General features: G+C 42.0%; 1 protein-coding gene across 1 annotated transcript in view; it reads left to right on the top strand.

Moving 5' to 3' along the window:
* The window catches only part of LOC133423716 (partitioning defective 3 homolog), a 394,242-nt gene that overhangs the window by 205,522 nt on the left and 167,729 nt on the right, over nucleotides 1-20,991 (top strand). Inside the window, exons 13-15 of the mRNA XM_061714033.1 lie at nucleotides 2,244-2,429; nucleotides 3,449-3,613; nucleotides 18,275-18,422. Of these exons, the coding sequence (XP_061570017.1) occupies nucleotides 2,244-2,429; nucleotides 3,449-3,613; nucleotides 18,275-18,422 (499 nt within the window). The remainder of the gene's footprint in view (nucleotides 1-2,243; nucleotides 2,430-3,448; nucleotides 3,614-18,274; nucleotides 18,423-20,991) is intronic.

Raw genomic sequence — 20,991 nt, 5'->3', positions numbered from 1 at the left:
CAGAGCTATTTCTTTTCTTATCCCGTATCTGCTTCATTCAGCAGTCTGAAGAAAAAGCAAAGGGTCATTTCCTGACAAGAGCCGGTGATTTCTGTTATAGAACCAGAGGTGTTGAAATGCATTGGGATTAAATGGATTCTAGAGGTCTGAATTTACTAAGGTTCCTGTCACAGACAAAGCCCAGCTGGCGGGTTGTACAGACAGGTGTACGGCAATTTTTGAAAGCGAGAAAAAGGCAGAAAAGAAAGAGGACAGATAGGAGGTGCTGGGTGGAGAATAGGGGCTCAGTCAGATGGTGATGAAAAGAGCCTCCACCTGAATGCACCAATGCATCCTAATAATTCCTCAGCCCACAGAAAAAACACACACAGCACACGCTCTATCTGTCCCTTCATTCGTCTGTTTCACTCTTTATCCGAGCAGCTGTGAAGGGCACTCCCCTGACTCCCATCCATCTGGCGCTGGGTGCATGCATGTATGGATGTGAATCTGTTTTAAAGAGGTTGTGTGGCGGCTTGCTCAGGCTGATTACTCTCAATGCTGGTATTGTTCACATGAGTGTGGCGGCTGCGGCAGAACCGCCCGCCCGGTGCCGTCTGACCGCCCATCGCAGTGGTCGCTCTGCAGCTTAGTGTCACCTAGGGCTGGGCGATACATCGAGATTTTAATATATATATCGATATATTTTCAAACGCGATATGGTACGAGACAATATCGTTTATATCGATTTACATTTTTTTTTTTTTTTTTTTTATGATTTTGATTTATGCTTATTTTGTGACAAATTGACTTGAATGTTTTATTTGAGATTTGCACAAATGTTTTGTTATTTGCACAACTGTCAACCTCAGTTGAAAAGTCTGCCTGTTACTGTCTACATTGTATTAATTGCACAGTGTATTTTAATTTAATTGTTATGCAGGAAAGGGATATTTGTTTTATTTTATTCAAGAAGCATTTTTATTCTATATATGCAGGCAGTTTATTTTTATTTCATTTGTTCTATACATTTTGATATTGTGCAGACCTCTGTTAATAAAGGAACCTGTGTGACATTTGGCACGAGGCTTTGTATTAAAACTGACTGTTTTTTTAAGGGTTTTCCTCAGAAAAAAATGAAGCTAACAGAGATTCTATGCTATAATGCTTTGGGGGAAACCCCAATTATGTCACAGAAAAAATATCGATATATATCGAGTATCGCCATTCAGCTAGAAAATATCGAGATATGACTTTTGGTCCATATCGCCCAGCCCTAGTGTCACCATCAGTGAGCTGTCAACATGTTTGCTGTACATAAACCGCTGTGGAGGAAATGAGCGGTCAACAGTCAGTTGATCATGGACACTTAAACGTCCCCATCTATCCCCAAAAGACAGAAGTAAAACACCCAAATGGTGCTTCTTTATTTATTTATTTCATACTCTTTGAGCAAAAGCACTCTTGTCGATGGATAGCTCTGAAGTGGCTGTTGACTGGACTATTTTCCTGCTGAATTTATTGTCTTTTTTGTCTTTTATAAGGCATGCCGGGGCAGTACTGCGACATCAGTTCTGGGGGGAAAAAAAGACACTTCTGCTATTACTGTAATTTTTTCCACAAATGATCAATTTTGTCCATTGTGCAATTTTTGAAAGGCCGCTGATGCCCTTAACATGAGGCAAATTTTCAAAGCAAGCCACTTGTTATTGAGTTTCAAATTGCGGCCTGGCATTTTCAAAGTTCTGCCCTAACCCCGGCTGAGGAAGGGAATTAGTCGCATTCAGCTTGACAAAATGACCAATTTAAAATGACAATCCTGATTTATGTGTCATGCTTTTTCCCCCCTCTAATTTATTGTCTTCTATTTCTTCATTCATCTCACCCTTTTCACCTTGTCTACTGCCTCCTTTTCATCTTTTGTCCCTAAATCAAGCTTTTACAAATGCTGTCCTCCAATCAAATGTTACTTTTTTTCTTCAATGCAACAGTGGGCTTCAACATCAGCTTACCCATTTTGGCAAGTAAGTTGAGTCGTCATACTTAATCAGGCTTTGAGCTACTGTATGTGCAGATTTGTATCCCCTATTTCTTATTTTCTGCTTTCTAAAAGGTTTGTTTGCACTTGTAGTTACTTGCAAACAACGACAAAAAACGACTAAAACTCTTTGCCGTGGCAAATATTCACTTGTTGTTGAAGGAAAACTGTTAGAGAACAAGATTCTCAAAGAGATCGCTCTCTGTCTTTTCACTGTCCACGTCAGCCGCAGGACGATGAGCTGGTGTTGACCCAGGATGGCGGACAGGAGTTGATGACCTTTGAGATCCCGCTGAACGACTCGGGCTCAGCAGGTTTGGGGGTCAGCGTCAAGGGGAACCGCTCAAAGGAGAACCAAGCTGACTTGGGCATCTTTGTAAAATCCATTATCAACGGAGGTGCTGCTAGTAAGGCAAGTAACCACTTCCTTCCACTTCCCTTTACCCTCTAACTCTTACCTCGATGGCTTTCATTGATTTTACATGCTGCTTTTGTTGTAACTCTAGGACCTTCAGGTAAGACGAGGTGGCACATCCCACCAAACCTGCTGACACACAGTCTGCGTATTTTTGTCCAGCCGGTCACAAGTTTTTTTGATTTTCAACTCTGCTGTGATATGGAACACCTCCATTGGGCAACAACGCTCAGTTAAATTATTTTATTATCTTGAAAATTGACAAGAATCTACCAGAAGTTGTTTTGAGGAATTTAACTCTAACTTAAATCTTACCCTTTAACTCTAAAGGCAGGAAGATTTAGATAGAATCTTGCCCTGGTGTTTGTTGGAGTTTTTGTCTTAAACCCAAGTGGGTTTAAAACAAAAAGGAAAAGGAATGAGAGAGCCTCATGAATAGGGATGGAAATTGATAAGATTTGTACGATTCCAATTCCATTTTTGATTCTGCTTAACAATTCGGTTCTTTATCGATTCTCATTTGGAAAAAAAAGGACAAGAAAAGGTTGATTAGCATCACCAATATAACATTTTTATGCTCATAAATTAAATATTCTTGTGTAGAAATTTACAAAATACAACATAAATTATTCTGCGGCAATTCCACAAGAATGTCCAACATTTCTCTGATAGAAATAAAATTCTCCTTTTTGAAATGATACATGAACTGAACACTCAAAAATAAAACTATGTCAAATCCAATCAAATCACATCCAATCAAACTGTATTTTGCAAATCTGCAACCCCAACCCTAACCCTCAGATGAAATATCCACTTGGCAAGTATTGCAAGTTGCCCTGTTGTCGTCTTTTTTACTGAAATGTAACCAGACTTTCGAGCGTTCGTATCGCTTGGGTTACGCACGTTGTTACTTGACCTACGTCATGAATAACTGCAGAATGCTGTTCCTGGTCAGATTTTCCAACAATGCTTTAAAAAAAAAAAAATCCAAATGATTCCTGATCTTATTCCTGCAGGATGGCCGTCTGCATGTCAATGACCAACTTATTGCAGTCAACGGGGAGTCTTTGCTGGCGATGACAAACCAGGATGCCATGGAAACGCTGCGTGAATCCATGTCGGTGGAGGGCAACAAGCGTGGAATGATTCAGCTCATCGTGGCCCGGCGGCTGGCCAGTGAGGTAACCTTACAGCTACAACGCAATCTGTGACAAAGTTCTGTTTGTCTGCGTTTCCAACTGGAATCATAACTGTTATCGTAACAATAAAACATGAGGGCCATCATGGAGGCAGAGGAAAAAAAAGTGGCTTGATTTCCTCCATTTCTACACACACTGGGACTAAAGTGACTCAAAATCAACAAAAGAATTAAGATGGACATATTCATATATTCTGCCAGAGGGCATGGTTCTAAAGTATTGATGAGAAAAGGCTGTCCTACATCTGTATTATTAAATGGAAGGGCAATTGGCCGAGTCATTTTATGAAATTAAAAATCTCCACCATTTATTAGCACATCAGATCTGAAATAATGTGGGTCAGTTCCACAGTTTTTCCCATTTATTTCTCTAACTCTGTGCAGGAAAGGGTTAATGTAACTTTGTGTTTTTATCCAGCTCCTCCTCATCTGTCTTCTGACTTTAAAGAAAACACAAAAGCATCAATGTTGACAGCAGGAGCCGTAAACCGTGTTTGAAACATTGTTAGTGTAGGCAGATTTTTCCTTTAGTTCAACTTTATACTTTCATCAATCCCGTGTTCACTTCTTACGTGACATTCTTACCATCACTGTCAACAAATCAAAACCACCTTGTTACTGCAGATCAGAGTTTCTGCTGCTGTCTCCCCTTTGTTTCTGTTCACCAGGACACAATTCATACCCCCCCCTGTGTAAATACACCCAGCAAACACATCCATTCTCCTGTTTGTGAGATTAAGTACCTACTGTAAATGGGGAGAGGAATTACGATATTAGGGCCACAAAGGAAGGATTCATTTCATTAAACTTCAGTTAGTCTTTAATGATGGATTTTCTGCCACACGGCTGGCCCAAACTGGCAAGCATTTGAATGTAGGAATAACTACAGATGGACCTTTATTGTTTTATTTTCTTTCAATTAGACAGCAAACCTTGATGTATCTATTTACGACTTCCCTGAGTTATGATTGACAGCTGTCCTGTTGACACATAAAACAATATGTAGTGAGGCCTGGCCGACTTGTGTCTTCTGCGGTGAAAGTCACGGCTAATGAATGTGTTCAGACTGTATATACATATGAAGCTGTTTAAGTCCTCCCATCCAGCCTCTTCAAGCCGCTGCTGGGACTTTTCAGTGACAGCCCATTCTTCAATCTGCCGGCTGGGATGAAATCCTAGCGTGCATTGTGGGCTGTGTGCTGATGGCCCAGACGTGGTTCTTCTCATTCATCCAGCCCTTTAGGAGTCTTTCAGGTGTTTGGCTGTGGCCGACGTACTTGCTGCCTCCTCCTAGTTGCCATTTGCTTGCATGATCCCAAGGTATTTGTAGCTGTCCTAAACGTCTGCTATGTTGGCCCCTGGGAGTTTGACCCCTTCAGTTACTACTACTACTGTCATTTAGCACATGCTTTTATCCAAAGCGACTTACATCTGAGAGAACAACACCAGCACAAATTACATAGGAGGGTCCAGCTGGATCAGTGCTGGTCAGACTGCTGAGAGTCCCGTTGGACACAGATGCTGCCATGCCAATGCTAGAATATATATATATATATATCGTTTTTTTTTCTTTAAATAAGAAAGCTACGTCTAAGAAGACACCATCTTGTCACAAATGCATGCATTTTACTATATGCAGAAGTTCTCCTTTAAAGAGCTGAGTCTTTAGCTTGCTCTTAAAGCCCCAGATATACTTGCAGTTCTGACCGCGTACGCGTACACATCATGGCCGCCACGCGTATCCTGTGTTCATTTCACGTGTCGACGTGCACGTTCTCAAAAAGACACTGAACGCGTAGCGACCTGCATTTCTCGCTCTGGCCGCGAGTGGCGTTGGTTCCGGTCAGATACCAGCTGGCCACAAGTGACAACGCAGAGGTCGCAACCAAAGCAATGTTACTGTATAATCTCCTACATCATCCAATGGTGTCATGTAAACTTGTTTGTTGTTCTAATCTGCTACTGCTACTACTGCTGCTTTAATCACTTTTCCAACTCTGCTTACTGCCCCCTATCGGTCACCGCTGGTACGACGCGTTCTCCTCGCGTACTACGCGAGCAACGTTGCGGTTGGTGGTGCACATGAACGGACGCGAACGCAAGCTCAAACTGCAAGTATATCTGGGTTCTTAAAGTAGGTACAGACCCTGCAGATTGGACATAGTTAGGTAAGTAATTCCACCATCGGGGAACAATGGAGGAGAAGAGTCTGGCTACTGATTTCAGTTATCGTCATTTTGCTCTCATGCGCGTATTTATCTTAGTGTTGATACCGGACGGCTTCCCCGGTCAGGTATCAATACTTACAGAGGCTGGTTCTTGGCTGGATGAGATTGTCCCTTGATCACCTTCATGATGAGGATGGTGCATCCATGGATTAACCACGCTGGGCGGTCCTCCATACTGGACCAATACACGACAACCAGAATCTTTATGGAGCCAACAGAAAGTTGCTGTCAGTGGCCTCACTAAAGTCTGTTTGGCCTGCTAGTACTGTATATCCACCGGCTCTTTACAGATGTTCCTTACGCTCACTGAGCTCAGCAGGACTCCTTCCTCAGCTCGATGGCCTCTGCCACCAGCGGTGTCCACTAACCCGTTGGAGGATTGCCATCGCGGCAGGCGCGGGTGACCTTGACCCCTCAGGCATCACCCCCCACCATCCGAGCAGCTCACCACCAGGTGGGGATCAATCGACAGCTCGGCTCCTCTCTTCCGCCAAGTGTCTAGATCAACGGCTGCAAGTCTGACCACTCAACCACAAAGTCAATCATTGGACCACAGCCTCCAGACGGGGCGGGCAGCTCTGATGTCTCCGTGTTTCCCTGCTTAACAAACCCGGGGACAAGCAACCAGACCTCGATGACAAGCTGATGATGCATTCATTTGAGTCATGTGTGTCCTCCCTGACATGCATGCACATGTACATGTATGTCTGCATGTATTCCCACTCCCATGCATGCTCGTTTATCCTGCAGCCAGGGCTTGCAGATCACATTTGATTAACGTTTCTGTGACTCTAATTGGATGCTGTTTCCTGTGGCTGTGTGTCAGTCTGGGGTGGCGTTCTGCGCTCCTCCCTGTAAACCTTCATCTCAAAATCCAACCCATGCTTGCCACCTACTGTATATTTACACATGCTTTTCCTCTTTAATTTATTTTCAGTTGTTTTACCTGCATTCAGCTGCATGTGATGCATCCACTGAATATATCTGATCTGAATGAGGTCTCTGTGTGCACATACTGTACCTGTACAGCTGTGTTTTTGAACAGAGATGCGCTTGATCTACAGACATTACTTTCTGGATTTGACTTTATTCCTCCTGGCTCCTCTTTTCTCCATATTCCCTCTCTTTCCTTTGTCCTCCAGACTCAGAGAGAGGACACATGTCCCTCTTGGGAAAGCTCAGCCCAAAGGTTCAGTGAGTTCTATCAGTTGAGTCCAGTCAGTCTCCTGTCGGCTTTAATCCTTCACCGGGAGGCAGGCAGATAGACAAACTGACATTGAGCAGACATTTAGACTTGAGGAAAAAAGGAAAAACTTTCTTTTTTTCAGTCCTTAAAAGTACTGTATGCATATTTTCAGTGTTTTCTTAGTGTCTAATTATCAAAGGATATCTCAAAGGCTTGAATCAAAGCTATTGGACTTCTTTCTACGTGATGATGCTGATCACCGAAGGGTTGCGTTATCTTAAACTACCAACTCCTGGCTGCAGTATTAGTCAGATTGTAGCAAGTTCAAAATCATTTAATGAACCTCTAGATATTTTAACTTGGACCATTTGGAGACTAAATACATTTTTACAGGTTTATAGATACCTTATGTTTACTTCAACACTTCTTAGTGTGGGACAGAACGGTTCACTGTGAGATGAGTGAACTATCCATTATAATACACTAATATATCTTTTTTTAGTTATACGGAAAGGCTCATTACACCATATCCCGATGCCTTAAAGCAAACATATGAATGAAGTCGCAAAATACAATTCTAATAAAGTCTGAATGGGGAATGAAATACGAATGTAAATGGCTGGAATTAACTCTGCCAGTCTGAAAAGCAGAAGTGAAATGTCGACAGGCTCTGGTGTCCTACATCCACCTGCATTTAGCCCCCTGGTTCTGCAGTATTGGTCAGGCTGATATGTGCAGCGTCTGAACCCGTTTGCCACTGACACCCAGCAGAATGGGAGTAAGCACTGGAAGCCACCACTGAAATGAATCAGATCCATCACTGTCTGCTGGGGAAAGGAGCCGAGCATCATAGCCTAATGCATCAGGGCCGTCGGGAGACTTCAATACGTGCCGTATATCCAGGTCACCCCGCTCCATGACACCAGCATAGACTTTGCTATTATTTAGTTTAATCCTTTCTGCTAAACAAGACCTTCTATGGGGAAGTGCTAAAGTGGGAGGTGAGGTTGAGTTGAGTGGATGCTGATGTTTCATGTCTAATGAAATGAATGTATTGTAGCAGAAAAAAGAACCCTGCTACCTTACAAATATCTGAAATGTTGATAGAAATTCTGGGCTGCTCCAAGAACCCGTTCAGACCTGGTTTATCTCTGCAAACTTTCAGAAGCACTATGTTTTTCCGAAGCCATAATGACACTGTAAAGTGCCAGTAAATAGTTTGAACCAACCTTTATTCTGACTGCAGTGCAGAGAAAACCTTCATTCATGCATATCTTATCATGCATATATATCTTCGTATTTCCAGTTTGTGTTTATAAATGCTGTTGAAAATAACATCGGGTGGTCATAAATGCTCTGCGACCAAAATTTCCAAATGTTAAGTAGAATGAGAGGGCACCTGGGAACAATGGTCCTCCTCCAGGAAACGAGAGCAGAACAAATATATGCGTTAACTACGAACAGACTTAGTTTGTGTAAATAAGGGGAGCACAAAAACGTTGCTTTACCAACTTTATGCCTTATATGGTTTATTATTGTCATTTATATTAATTGTTGTGAATTTTGCATTTTTATGCTTGAAATAATGTTTCAGATAATACCCCTGGGTGCTTTAAAGGGCTTAGTACTTAATTACTGTCCGGGGATCAGGAGAGTCCGCTGAAACAGAACATGTTACCAATTTAGAAAAGAAAAAAAAAGCATAATGTGAACAACTTGACCAAAAGTCCTTTGTTCTGCTTTAACACAATGCCAAAAGGGAAAGACGTAAGCGTTGGTCTCAGAATCAATCTTAGCAATAGTCTTGGATCAGCCTGGAAAGGTTTACAAATCAGTTTCCAAACAATTTCAAGGTCAGCATTTTACGGTGAGAGGGATTGGGCGAGTTTCCAGTAGTACTATGTGTGTGTTTGTTTGTATGTGTCTCCAACCAGGAACGGCCCTGTAAAAGAAGCCTTCAGAAACCTTTACGCGGCAAAAAAGGCCCTGTATTTTGGAGAGGTACTCAGGTTGGCCCGCAGGAACTCTGCTGAACGGGATTTCAGCACTCAGGTCCGAATACTTAAAGGAGCATGAGGCTCCTTTTAAGAAATGAGACTCTTTAGCGCCACCCTTCACCACGACGGCCGTCGGGGGTACTGCAGCCAACAGTGAAGCCGGCACGGGAGAACGGGGAGAACGTGCATGCAGCGTCATGTGATGTCACATCCGCAGCCCAGTGCGGGAAATTCCGGTCACAATTGCAGCACATTTTGCAGCACACAGCCTGTTCAAGGCAACGGAGAGATACACAATAAATGGGAGCAATACAATTTTGTGAAAAGAAATGATCCAAATTTCATTTACAATGCCATTATAAACTGAAAACATCCTTCAGGAAATAACTAAGTAATTGCTGCTAAAGATGGAACTACAATCCATTGAATCATGGCAATACTCATTTACCACATGACCCAAAGTTATACACACCCTGAAGGTCCGCAGTTACCTGGTTTGACATTTGAGAGAACTTATGACGGCCGTTTGCCGGGGTTTAATTTGTAATATATATGCATTATCAGTCTCAATTTATCCGACACAAAGCAAAGGTAGTTAGAATAAGTTTAATTCTGGGGCCCATGGGACACGCAAGTGCAGCTGCCTACAAACGCGTACTTGTGCATACAGTTTCTAAATCAGAACAATCGATTTGTTCTCTGTTCTCCGCAGATAGCCACTATTTGAAAAAGCGCCGCTCTGCCCCAGATAGTCATGCCATATGATCAGTCACTGCCAATTTGTTTGAGGCATTGTAATTGCATCTCTGCTTCAGAGGCTGTGTAATTTCTACATCTATCCATCTGAGTTCTATTTATATATTGTCACATGCGTTTAAGCAATTAAATCTATGAAAAGTCATTTTAATCCCATTATTTTTTTGAGCCACATTTTCTAAATCTTTTCCATCATCCTGGAGCTCACAGTAGAATTTAAGGTTGTTGAGTGTTATTGTTCCATTCACTCACCTCCCTGCCCTCTGCTTTTGATGCAGTTTAAGGAATTTACATGCATTAATCAAGCAAATTAGACATTAATGGGTAATTGGGTTGAGCAGTAATTTAAAATGTACGACACTGAGGTAAGACTGTGTTTTAAAAACAGCACTCTGAACAAGTAACCAGCATGAACAGTCCCAGGTGTTGCTATAGTGATGACATACAGTGACAATGAACTATCTTTATTCTGCTTATCGATTAAGCCTCTAATTCACCTTATCGGTGTAAAACAATGAAATACTGTATATCCATCAGTCTTGAATAAGAGGCTGATGACTGGAGATTTATCCACTATCAGGACGGTGGAAATATCACTTTTTCTTGTTTTAACTTACACAGCATGCAGCATTTGCCTCTCTTGCTCTGATTAAGGAATTTAGCTCAAAGTTTGACGGTTTTATTTTATACGTTTGTGTGTGAAGCGGCACATGGCTTCTGTCCATTACTTTGAACATTAAAAACATTCTTTACCGCGATACTTCTCAACTGGCTTCCTCATATTTAATTCCATTGATGACAGCCATGTACTCTTTGATCACTAAAAGGTGTAGATTCCTGGTTCAAATCCTGGCAGAGAAATGCCATGTTTGCATGGTTTCATGGGTTTGTTCAGGGGGGATCTGTTTCCTCCCAGACTCCTAAAACATGTCAGGTTAAACAGAGTTTCCACATTAGTGTAAGAGTGAATGTGATCATGTGTGGTTGTTTTTCCAAAAGTGGTCCAGTGATGGACCGGAGACCCGTCCAGGGTTCCTTTAGCTGAAAGACAGCTGAGTAGGCTTCAGCTGCCCCCCATGCAGGTGTAGATGATGCATAGATTTCTTCATCAGTTTGAAATTAAGCTTTTTTAATTCCTGTGTTCTGATCACTTTATTTTTTATAATCTTTTTCTAATTTTCTTTAGCCTGTCACTCGTTAGTGGCATTTTTGAAAGTATCCACTGGTGTTTGCCATTCCAAAACAAATTGGCTATTGGCGATGCCAACGTTTAAGTGACAGGGTTTTTCACGACAGTTAATCAACATCAGTGCTTGAACGGAGGGGTTGTGACAAGCTTGTCACAATATGACAGGACTGTTTTTTTTTTCAGAAAAATACTGCAACAATTATATTTGCTCCACTCCTGCTTTGCTGGTAATGGCGCTGTTGTGTCCCCCCCGTCCACACGTGGTAATTAGTAAGCGCTAGTGTGCACTGATAAGCCATGACATTATTACCACTCACAGGCAGAGGGAGTTACACACAGCACATCTGGATCCAGCCCTGCGTTCTGCTGGGAATCCCTGCACCCTGCCATTCACATGGAGGTTACTACCTCAACATGTTTGTTAGGGACCGGTATCGACATGCCAGCAGCACCTCCCTACAATAGCAGCTCCTACGAGGAGGTCTTTGTAAAAACTGCTAAGGAGTGGCACAAAGCGTGAAGAAGAGTCTGAGGTGTTCCCCAATCTGATACCAGTCACATTACCAGCCAGCTCTCGTGTTCTTTGAACATGCCCTCACCAGCGAGCACTGGTTCACCAGCGAAAGAGAGACTCTGTCACAAATGCTTTTCCACTATAGCACCTACTCGGCTCTACTCATCGCAACTCGGCCAAGTTTCTTTTCCATAACAATTCAGCACCTGGAGAACTAGGAGGTTGGAGCGAAGCTGCTGTGACGTATTTGATTGTATGATTTAAACGTAGAAGACAACAACACTAAAGATGTAGAACCTGGAGGAGATGATAGATGTGCTGCTGGGTCTGTGGCTTGTGTTTGATATCAAGTTAAAAAATGAGAGTGAGAGAAGCTTCAACCAACAATACTTTTTTTTGTTTGTTTGGTAGCCACGAGCAGCTATGAAGTGACAGAGCTCCTGGTAGATCTGGTCGTTCCTTATCTCCCGTCTAGATCCCTTTTTAATTCTCTCCTCAGTCACCAGGTTTATGAACATCTGCACCTCAGAGTTGGATCATGAAACAGACTTTTGCTGCCATTGCCTGTTGAATAAAATGAACAAGAAGCCGTCAGAGTCTCTCTTTCGCTGATGTCACATCCTGACTCAGACGTCTGACTCCAACCCCCCTACCAATCGGTGGCCTGTAGTGTGATGATGTCAGATACAGCCGACTCAGCCGCTTAGAACCTCAGCAGAATAGATACAGAAAAGTATCTACTTGGCACGTTAGACCCCTGGTGGGAAAGAACCAAACCAAGGCGAGTCGAGTCGGGCTGAGGAGGTACTAGTGGAAAAGCACCATAATGTTCTGGTATTCATTATGTCTCAGCTGATCATTTTTTGTCCACAAAAATAATAGAGCTCACTTTTAAGAACGTTTTCTTGACATTTGACATACATGTAATGCTATTAGGTCACCTAGAGAACCTGTTTCCATGGTGTAGTGGACCTACTTGTTTTCTAGGTGCGGCCAGCCCAGGTTACACACATCTAGTACTCTGGACCTCCATCAAGTCTGGAGTCGGTCTTATGGCCATGCCTTTTTGAGATAGGTGACACTTCCATGAACCTCAAAGTAAATATATTGTTCATGACATCAAGGAGCAATGGCACCATAGGAGTACTATAATCCTTGCTTTTAGCTTGGCGTTCCTGCATTACTGTATACAATATCTATGCAATGCCTTAGCGATAATTTAGTTAGGCCTGTAAGGAAAGTAGATCTAAGAGCTTTTTTGTATATGAAAGAGTACCAAAGTTGTCTTCTTGGCATGTCAGTTGGCTTGTTTGTAATCCATCCCAACAGCATTGCTGCTAGTCACCACGAGAGGCTTTATGCAAAGAGACAAGAGGGAAGGAAATGGCTGGCCCTGACAAAAGACGCTCACTCGGATGAAAGAAAGGCTGATCGATAGAGCCTTGAGAGAGCTATCAATCAGACTCCTGCTCGAGTAAATTATGGTTTTATTAGTATTGAGCTGACCACTGCTGAGAGAGACCTTAAAACATTGAGATGCTGCCCACAACAGAGGCAGAAGACGGCAGCGGGGGGGATTCTCTGTTAACCCCCCCCCCACCCCTCTCGGCTGCTTAATATGGACTGATTGAAGTCCAGCTGGATCATGACACGTACAGCTCCCTTGTTTTCATAGCAAATTGGGATGATTCATGGGAAGGAATAAAGCGGGGGTGCAGAGCACTGCACTATGGGAAATGCAGTTCACCTTGGCACACTGAGTAAATTGAAGGGAGTAGATCGCAGACCGGCAGAAATGCAATTCCGCTGCTGCTGGCCCTCATTCCCAGCCGGCTCTCTAAGGACTGACTCATTTAGGAGTGGCAGGGGAAACTCAATAGGACCAATTGAGAGAATAATATATTGAATCTAGTGGTTGAGTGGGCTGCTTGAGCTCAGTGGAGGACTGTGGCGGTGAAGTACTTGCTTCAGTGTTGGAAAAGCCAAGTGTTGTTGGGACACGTGCACAAGCATGGGGAAACGTATAAGCCGTATTCACATTGAAGGTATATACAGTATTAAGGTATATATGGAGGAGGATTACTCAGCACATGTCGAAGAGGAACTATTCTGGGATGTGAAAACAAAGAACTGTATTTAACTAACTTATTAAGGAAAATTAAGCTTTATATCAGGGCTGGGCGATATGGACCAAAAGTCATATCTCGATATTTTCTAGCTGAATGGCGATACTCGATATATATCGATATTTTTTCTGTGCTATATTTGGGGTTTCCCCCAAAGCATTATAGCATAGCATCTCTGTTAGCTTCATTTTTTCTGAGGCAAACCCTTAAAAAAACTGTTTTAATACAAAGCCTCGTGCCAAATGTCACATAGGTTCCTTTATTAACAGAGGTCTGCACAATATAAAAATGTATAAAACAAATTAAATAAAAATAAACTGCCTGCATATATAGAATAAAAATGCTTCTTGAATAAAATAAAACAAATATCCCTTTCCTGCATAACAATTAAATTAAAATATACTGTGCAATTAATACAATGTAGACAGTAACAGGCAGACTTTTCCACTGAGGTTCAGTTGTGCGAATAACCAAAAATTTGGGCAAATCTCAAATAAAACATTCAAGTCAATTTGTCACAAAATAAGTTATATCAAAATAATAAAACATTTTTTTTTTTAATCGATATAAATTATATTGTTTCGGTACCATATCGCGTTTGAAAATATATCGATATATATTAAAATCTCGATATATCGCCCAGCCCTACTTTATATGTGTAATAACTGTTGTGTTTTTGTTGTTCACTCGCTAAGCCTCCAGTGTTAACATGTAATCCTTGGAAGAGAATTCTTGTTTACCTACCTTTGTTGTCATCTATAGGCGTGAGAAATCAAGATAAAAACACGAGGTCTGTTAAGGTTGAGACACAACATTGTTTCTACACCTGCCAGGATTATATTCTCATATTTTGCCGTTGTACTGATTTTCCTATGGATGTCCTTGTTTAGGTGAAACTGAAGTTTTGCTATGAACTTGTAGAATCCCCATGGGATCCTACTTTGAGAAGCGCTGGTATTAGGTGAGATTCAGCGTGGATGTGAGAGCCTAATGAAAAGTGTGCTATCTAGCCAGCAGAGGAGAGGTAAGTTGTGCCTGGGGCAGGATGCAGGAGCTTAAGGATCGTAATTAGAGCATTATTGTGGAGGATGACTGGATTAGGTTCATGGCAACTGGCTGAGACCAGGATAGAGAGTTAGGAAATGGTCATGGATGAGACGTTATTTGCTTTAGTTGACAGCTTAAGACCATGCCTGTCAACACACTGATTCACCTTCCTCACTGAGTACTCAAGGTCACGGAGAGGATGATGCACAGGGGGGGAAAATGATATTCGGGCATGAGTCTGTACTCACATGCACATATATATGTATACATATACGTGTAAGTGCACAGGTATGTTTTGCCGAGCAGCAGTTGACCTGCATGAGTTGGTGTTTTTCCCTTGCCCTCTATCAACAGGATTATCCACTGAAAATGACCAGATTAAAAATGTTTGAATACATGATGAGAGTGTGTGGTAGGACAAGATAAAAAATATTTCACTAAACACTAAAATAATCTCCTTTTATGAGCTTGTTACAGTTGGATAAGGCATTTTGCACTTTTTTTTGGTCTTTATTCTTTCCTTTTCATTATTATTCCTCAGCACTTCATGTCATTCTGATGTTTCTTCAAACAGTTTATTATATTCAGAGCTTCCTGCCACAGTTGCAGGAGCATCGTTTATTTCTTTAGACTGAAAAGTTGCTTCTTTGAAACTAACATATGATGTAAGTAAAATATTAGCTGCTAGCAGAGTGGGGAAAGTTAATAAAAAATGTCACAGCTCATTATGCACGCTGACAGCAGTCAGGAGACGCTCACAAGTCAGTAAACAAAGTGAGAGGAAGCCAAAGCATTGTCATGCACAGAAGCCCGGTTCATTAACACTGAATACACAAAGATTAAATTGCTGCAATTTTGGCTCTGTGTTAAATGGATTCCAGCATCTGTTTGGCAAAGAAGACTGTGAATACTTCTAAAATCAACTTGTTTAGCTCTTACATGTGACGTGTTTCAACACGGTGCCAATATGTTTCCTGGGTGATCCAGGCACAAGTGGCCGACTCTAAATCCAGCCACTCAGGACACATTGGCGTGGGACTGGGAGGCTCGTCTGCCTTCATACAAACTGGGTTGTTTATTTTTATCTATTAACTGCAGAGAATTTAAAAACTCGACACTGAGCTCTGAAAACTCACATATGTTATTTTATTTTCCTTTCAACTCTCTCAAATTGTGTCTGTTGCATAACAAATGCAATTTTACCCGCTTAAAATGTTGTTTAAAAGAGGAAAAAAAAAGGAGCCTAGTTTTGGCTGAGTCACATCTGAAATATTATTGATTATAGAAGATCTGAGGAATCTTTCAGGGACACCGGAGTAAAAAGTGCAGAGAGGGGTTGAATGACTGAGAGGAAAGGGAGAAAAATAACTCTTGATTTTGCCATTTTTAGCCTCATTGAGCGTTTATCAGCTTCTTTGAGCCGACATGCTTTAAATGAAAGCTGGCAGGGGCCGGTGCTGCGATCCCGGCTGCATCCAGCCAGTTACGCACACACAGCTTCACTACTTCCTCGCTCTAATCAGCAAACTGTCCCACTAAAGTTTGGTGCCTCCAAACTCATTAAACCTCTTATTTCTATTAAACGGCTAATAACTCTCACAGAGAGGTGACTTGGCAGCAACCACAGTGCATCAGCACCTTTGCTCCTACGCCACCGCCATTCTTCTCTGTTGTTGACCAGAAACTCCCCGCTGCCCCGCTCTCCCATATCCTGTCTGTTTTTTTTCTTTTGACTCCCCTCTCCTCGTGGCCCGGAGCAGGCAGAATATAGTGAGACATCAATATTAGCCAAGGCCTCCCGGTTAAAAGCATGCTTGAGGTATAGAGTTGACTTACGATAAACTATCTAGCCGTGAGAGAGAAGTCCCTAATAAGTCCTGGACTGGAAGTCCTTCAGCATATTCCCTGTTCTGCACACAAGGCGCTGTGAAGTACTCCCGGAAAGATCTCAGCTCAGACGTAAACACCAAGCACAGCTGAGGATTCTTCTTTTTTTTTCTGACTTGTTCATTACTGTTCATTACTCCTAAAATGTACGGAAAAGTATTAGGCAGGAGAAAAATAAAAATATTATTTTAGAGGAGGATTTTTTTCATTATCCACTTCGAGAAAAAAGTCGAAATCTCGAGAAAAAAGTCGTAATGTCGAGATTAATGTTGAAGTACAATTTCGAGAAAAAAGTCGAAATGTTGAGAAAAAAGTCAAAATTTTTTGAATAAAGTTGAAATGTTGAGAAAAAAGGCGACATTTCAACTTTTTTCTCGACATTTCAACTTTTTTCTCGAAGTTCACAATAAAAAAAAATCTTCTCCTCTCAAATATTTTTTCTCCTGCAATTGATGCATTTTGCCAACTAGTAACTGTTAAAGACTCATGACTAGTACTGTCAAGCTCTAAGGCGCGAAGCATGCGCTCCCGTGTGTCCAGGATGGACACACGGTCAGCAGTGCAGAACATCGACCATGTGGCAAATGTCACTGATCTCTTTACTCCTGCTCATTGTTAGCGACAGCTGTCTCTTGACTTATGGGAAATCCATGGAGTTTTATCCAGCTCGGACCACTGCAGGACCTGTTTCACACTGCTGAACCAGAAAATACCCCCGTAAAATGAGATGGAACCTGAGGTTTCTGGAATATAGATGACGTATCACGTGACACGCCGCGCCTTTGGCCTCCTGCTGCTATAGGCGTCTCTTTTTATGCACAAATTACAGCATGTTTATGTGAACCAACGTCAACAGCGCAAACAGTAGCAGGACTCTGGAACCATCGCTCCTAGTACCTACACACCCCAAGTTACAGTACAGGAAGAGCGGGGAAGTTCTGCTGTTTAGCTTACTGCACGCATGCCTGCTGCGATTATCAGTCAACATCAGAACAGAGCAACGCTGTAGGTGGAAAAAAGGGATGAATAAAGGCTATTTCAATCCAGTGCCAATAACAGAATAAAAGAAATAAGATGCACAGCTTTACACAGAGGTAAATTTGTTGCCAGACCCTGAAGTATTCTGTTCCTTTAGTACCATGTTTAGGCCTATGTTATGAATGGATGTGACTGTCAAGTCACCAGCCTTTTTTTTTTTAAACACATAATTCATGATTTTAGTTTTTAGAAACAGTTTTGCTGAAGACTTTCCAGCTTTATCACCCAGTAAAAAGTCAATTTAATAAGAGCCGTATGCTAGTAAAGCTAATAATACACTGCATGCTGAAACTTCCTTTTAACCCTAATTAGAAAATGTTGGCTAAGTGGTGAATGACATAAATGGCCATGTATTTACATAATTAAGAGAACATGGGCATGTTGCAGTTGGCTTTAAGGTCAAATTATTGTTGTCCCGATTAAAAAAATCCCAACGGAGAAGTCTGGTCTCTCTCAGACCTGAAGATTCTACTGTTTTATACCATTCATACAGTTTACAGTGTTTCTACTATTTAGTTGGGACAACGGCATCAAACTGAAATGGGAGGGATGCTATTATAGTGGATGAAAGTGAAGATGCAGCGTGTTTGTGCTGCCGGGGGTTTCATGTGTACTGAAATTACATTTAACGGCGTTCATGGTGGCAGATTGTCAACACCTGTCTCTCATCACACAGGACGGCCCTGCCAGCCCTCCGCCGTTCGATCACCTGGGTAACTCTCTCCTGGACGACCACGAGCGTCGGATCTACCACTCCCCCTACGACACCATCGAGGGCTCGGACAATCTCGCCACGCCGCGAGCCAACATGATCTCTCGCATTGGTGAGTAAATCAAACACACCTGCTTCATTATTATGATTTTGTTTGGGGGAAGGGGTTGAAGTACATTCAAATTGATTGAGGTGTCGTTAACATGTCGACTTCACACATAATGGGTTTTTATAGTGAATTTGCCTCGTTCATGATCTGATAAAAATACCAGCCCTTTTGAAATATGCTCCATCTTTCTGTTAAACCCCCGACTAACATCGCTCTCAACGACTCATCTCCCTTCATCACGTTCCAGGGAACGCTTTTTTTCTCCGTTTCCAAACCTCTGAGGGATTAGCGTGAGCCCCAATCCTCTCAACCTTTACTTCACTCTCCTGGCTTCATTTGGATCAATTCCCATTCTGCCCGAATGACATCAGCGAACTGAGCTCATGGCTCTTTAGGCGTATTAGAATTGGAGATTCGGTCCTCCACCAGCCGCTGCTTTCATCTCAACACCAGCCGACCTTCCACGTGTGGATGCACAGAAGTTGTGGGGGATTGCATCAGAGTGTTTCCAAATGTACTCTACTCGGTTTATCGCGAACACAGCTGAACACGTCATTGTTTTCCCTTTTTTTAAGTGATAAGTCTTTCATCTTTACCTTTCACCCTGTCCTCTCTCCAGCTTCTGTGGAAACTCCTGCAAAGCAAATGTGTTATTGTGTGAACAATCTGCATTTCACCTCCGTTGCTCTTCTTCCATCCAGTCTCCAAACTCTCTCATTGCCCCCCCCAAGAGTGGTGCCACTCTGCCACTGCTCATAGAAGATCAGAGACTGTCAGAGGCATCTGACGGTTAATTAAGTCTCCAGATCAATAAGGCTTCACCCCTGACATCTGCCTCCCCTCCGTCTCTCCCTCTATTCCTCCCTCTATCTCTTCCTCTATCCAGCTCAGTCTTTCCATTTTTTTTTCTTTTTTTCCCCCTTCCATTGTGTGAAAACGCTGATCTTGAGCCATTGGCATAGTGACAGGGTTTTTTTTAATGATTTTTAAAAATCTTTTATAATCTTAGTCATAAAGGCGAAGTGGAAAAGTTTTTCAGGGATGAATGGAGTGGTGTGTTGTTACAGCTGAAGTATTGGATCTTTTGAGGCCTCTTGTCTTAGTAGAAAGAAAGAAATCTGTTATTTTACTGTCACGCTGTCTCCTGTCGTGCCTTTAATTAACCGTTGCCTATTTTATTACACAGGTCTTCATTGTTTAGATAATATTAATGTTATTAATATTATCATCAGTATTAGTGTGCTGTATTCCAGTAAATGCAGCACACTCATTGTGACGTTTTAACATTTATACCAACTTGGCTCTCAGCAAATTTCAATTAGAATTGAAAAAAGCAATTCGGTTAACTCGGCATCTGAACTGTGAACTAACAGCTTAGCGAGTTTAGGCACTTTATAGTAAACATGATATAGCTTCTTATGATGCTACTTCAGTAGTAGATGCCACAACTGTTTCTGGTCTGGCCTGGAGGTATCGGTTCCATGTTTTAACTGACTGCCGGGTCCTTATATGTACTTTTTGATTAAAACAAGGCAAGGGCAATAGAGTACAGCAGGTACATCTCATTCCTACAATGGCAAGAATTATGTTTCTATACAGTCAAAATGTACAAAGACCGGGTCAAATACAGTATTACAAAAGTAATCTGTAACAATTCGGAACAGTGAATTAAACCAATTTAACAATTCTATGCCACAATGCCTGTTTCCAGGTCTTATTTCACACAACTGACGAGAATTTCGTTTCTATACGGTCAAAACATACAAAGACCGGGTCAAACACAGTATTACAAAACAAGGTTGGTCAAAGTGTGTTAGTGTGAATATCATTTAACTGTTTTACATATTGATATTATCATTTTATGAAAGGGTGCATTTTAATTATAGCTACTCCAAATTGTAGAAACTGTTTCTGTCTTGACTTAGAAATAAAATATTGGATTGTAAACGTCTGCAGGCCAGACAGAGAGTAGCTGTTTCCGCTCTACTTTCCTTTACGGCTTGTTCCAAATGGGCTCAGACACACTGCCAAGTGTGTGAGATGTGACAGTTGTTGTTAGGGGATAGATGTGGAGATCAGCTCAGCAAGGTCAGGAGACACGCAGCCGCCAGGGCCTGACTGACAGCTTGATGTGGAGTGTATCTAAACCTGCTAAATTACTGAGTCATGAAGGTTAGAGGTGTGGAGTTTGTGATGTGGTCGGCCAGGCTTTCCCTACATACGCACAGTTGCAGAGACGTACACATGCAGCAGTTCTCACTAGTATATCATCATTTTTTTAAGTCAAACTTCTACTTTTACATTCTAAACTCGTCCAACTAGTAAGACAGATCGTTTTGATAGAAGGCAACCCTCTCCTATCAGAATATGTGCAATGCATTCTGGGTCAATGATGGTCAGGCCCCACAGTTGGAGCTTTGGAAATATGAACCTTTACTGCTCGGTATTAGAAAGTTGATTTAATCCCACAGGGTACTTTTTCAGGTTTTTTAGTTTAGAGGGAACAACAGAAGATAAGAGGGAGCAAATACGGCTTCCTAAACACCGGCAGCTGCTTTCTGCTCACGTCGTC

The sequence above is a fragment of the Cololabis saira genome, chromosome 22 (genome assembly GCF_033807715.1).
Source record: "Cololabis saira isolate AMF1-May2022 chromosome 22, fColSai1.1, whole genome shotgun sequence".
Taxonomy (NCBI): domain Eukaryota; kingdom Metazoa; phylum Chordata; class Actinopteri; order Beloniformes; family Belonidae; genus Cololabis; species Cololabis saira.
The sequence above is the reverse complement of the archived record's forward strand: the minus strand, read 5'-3'. Positions and strand labels throughout refer to the sequence as shown.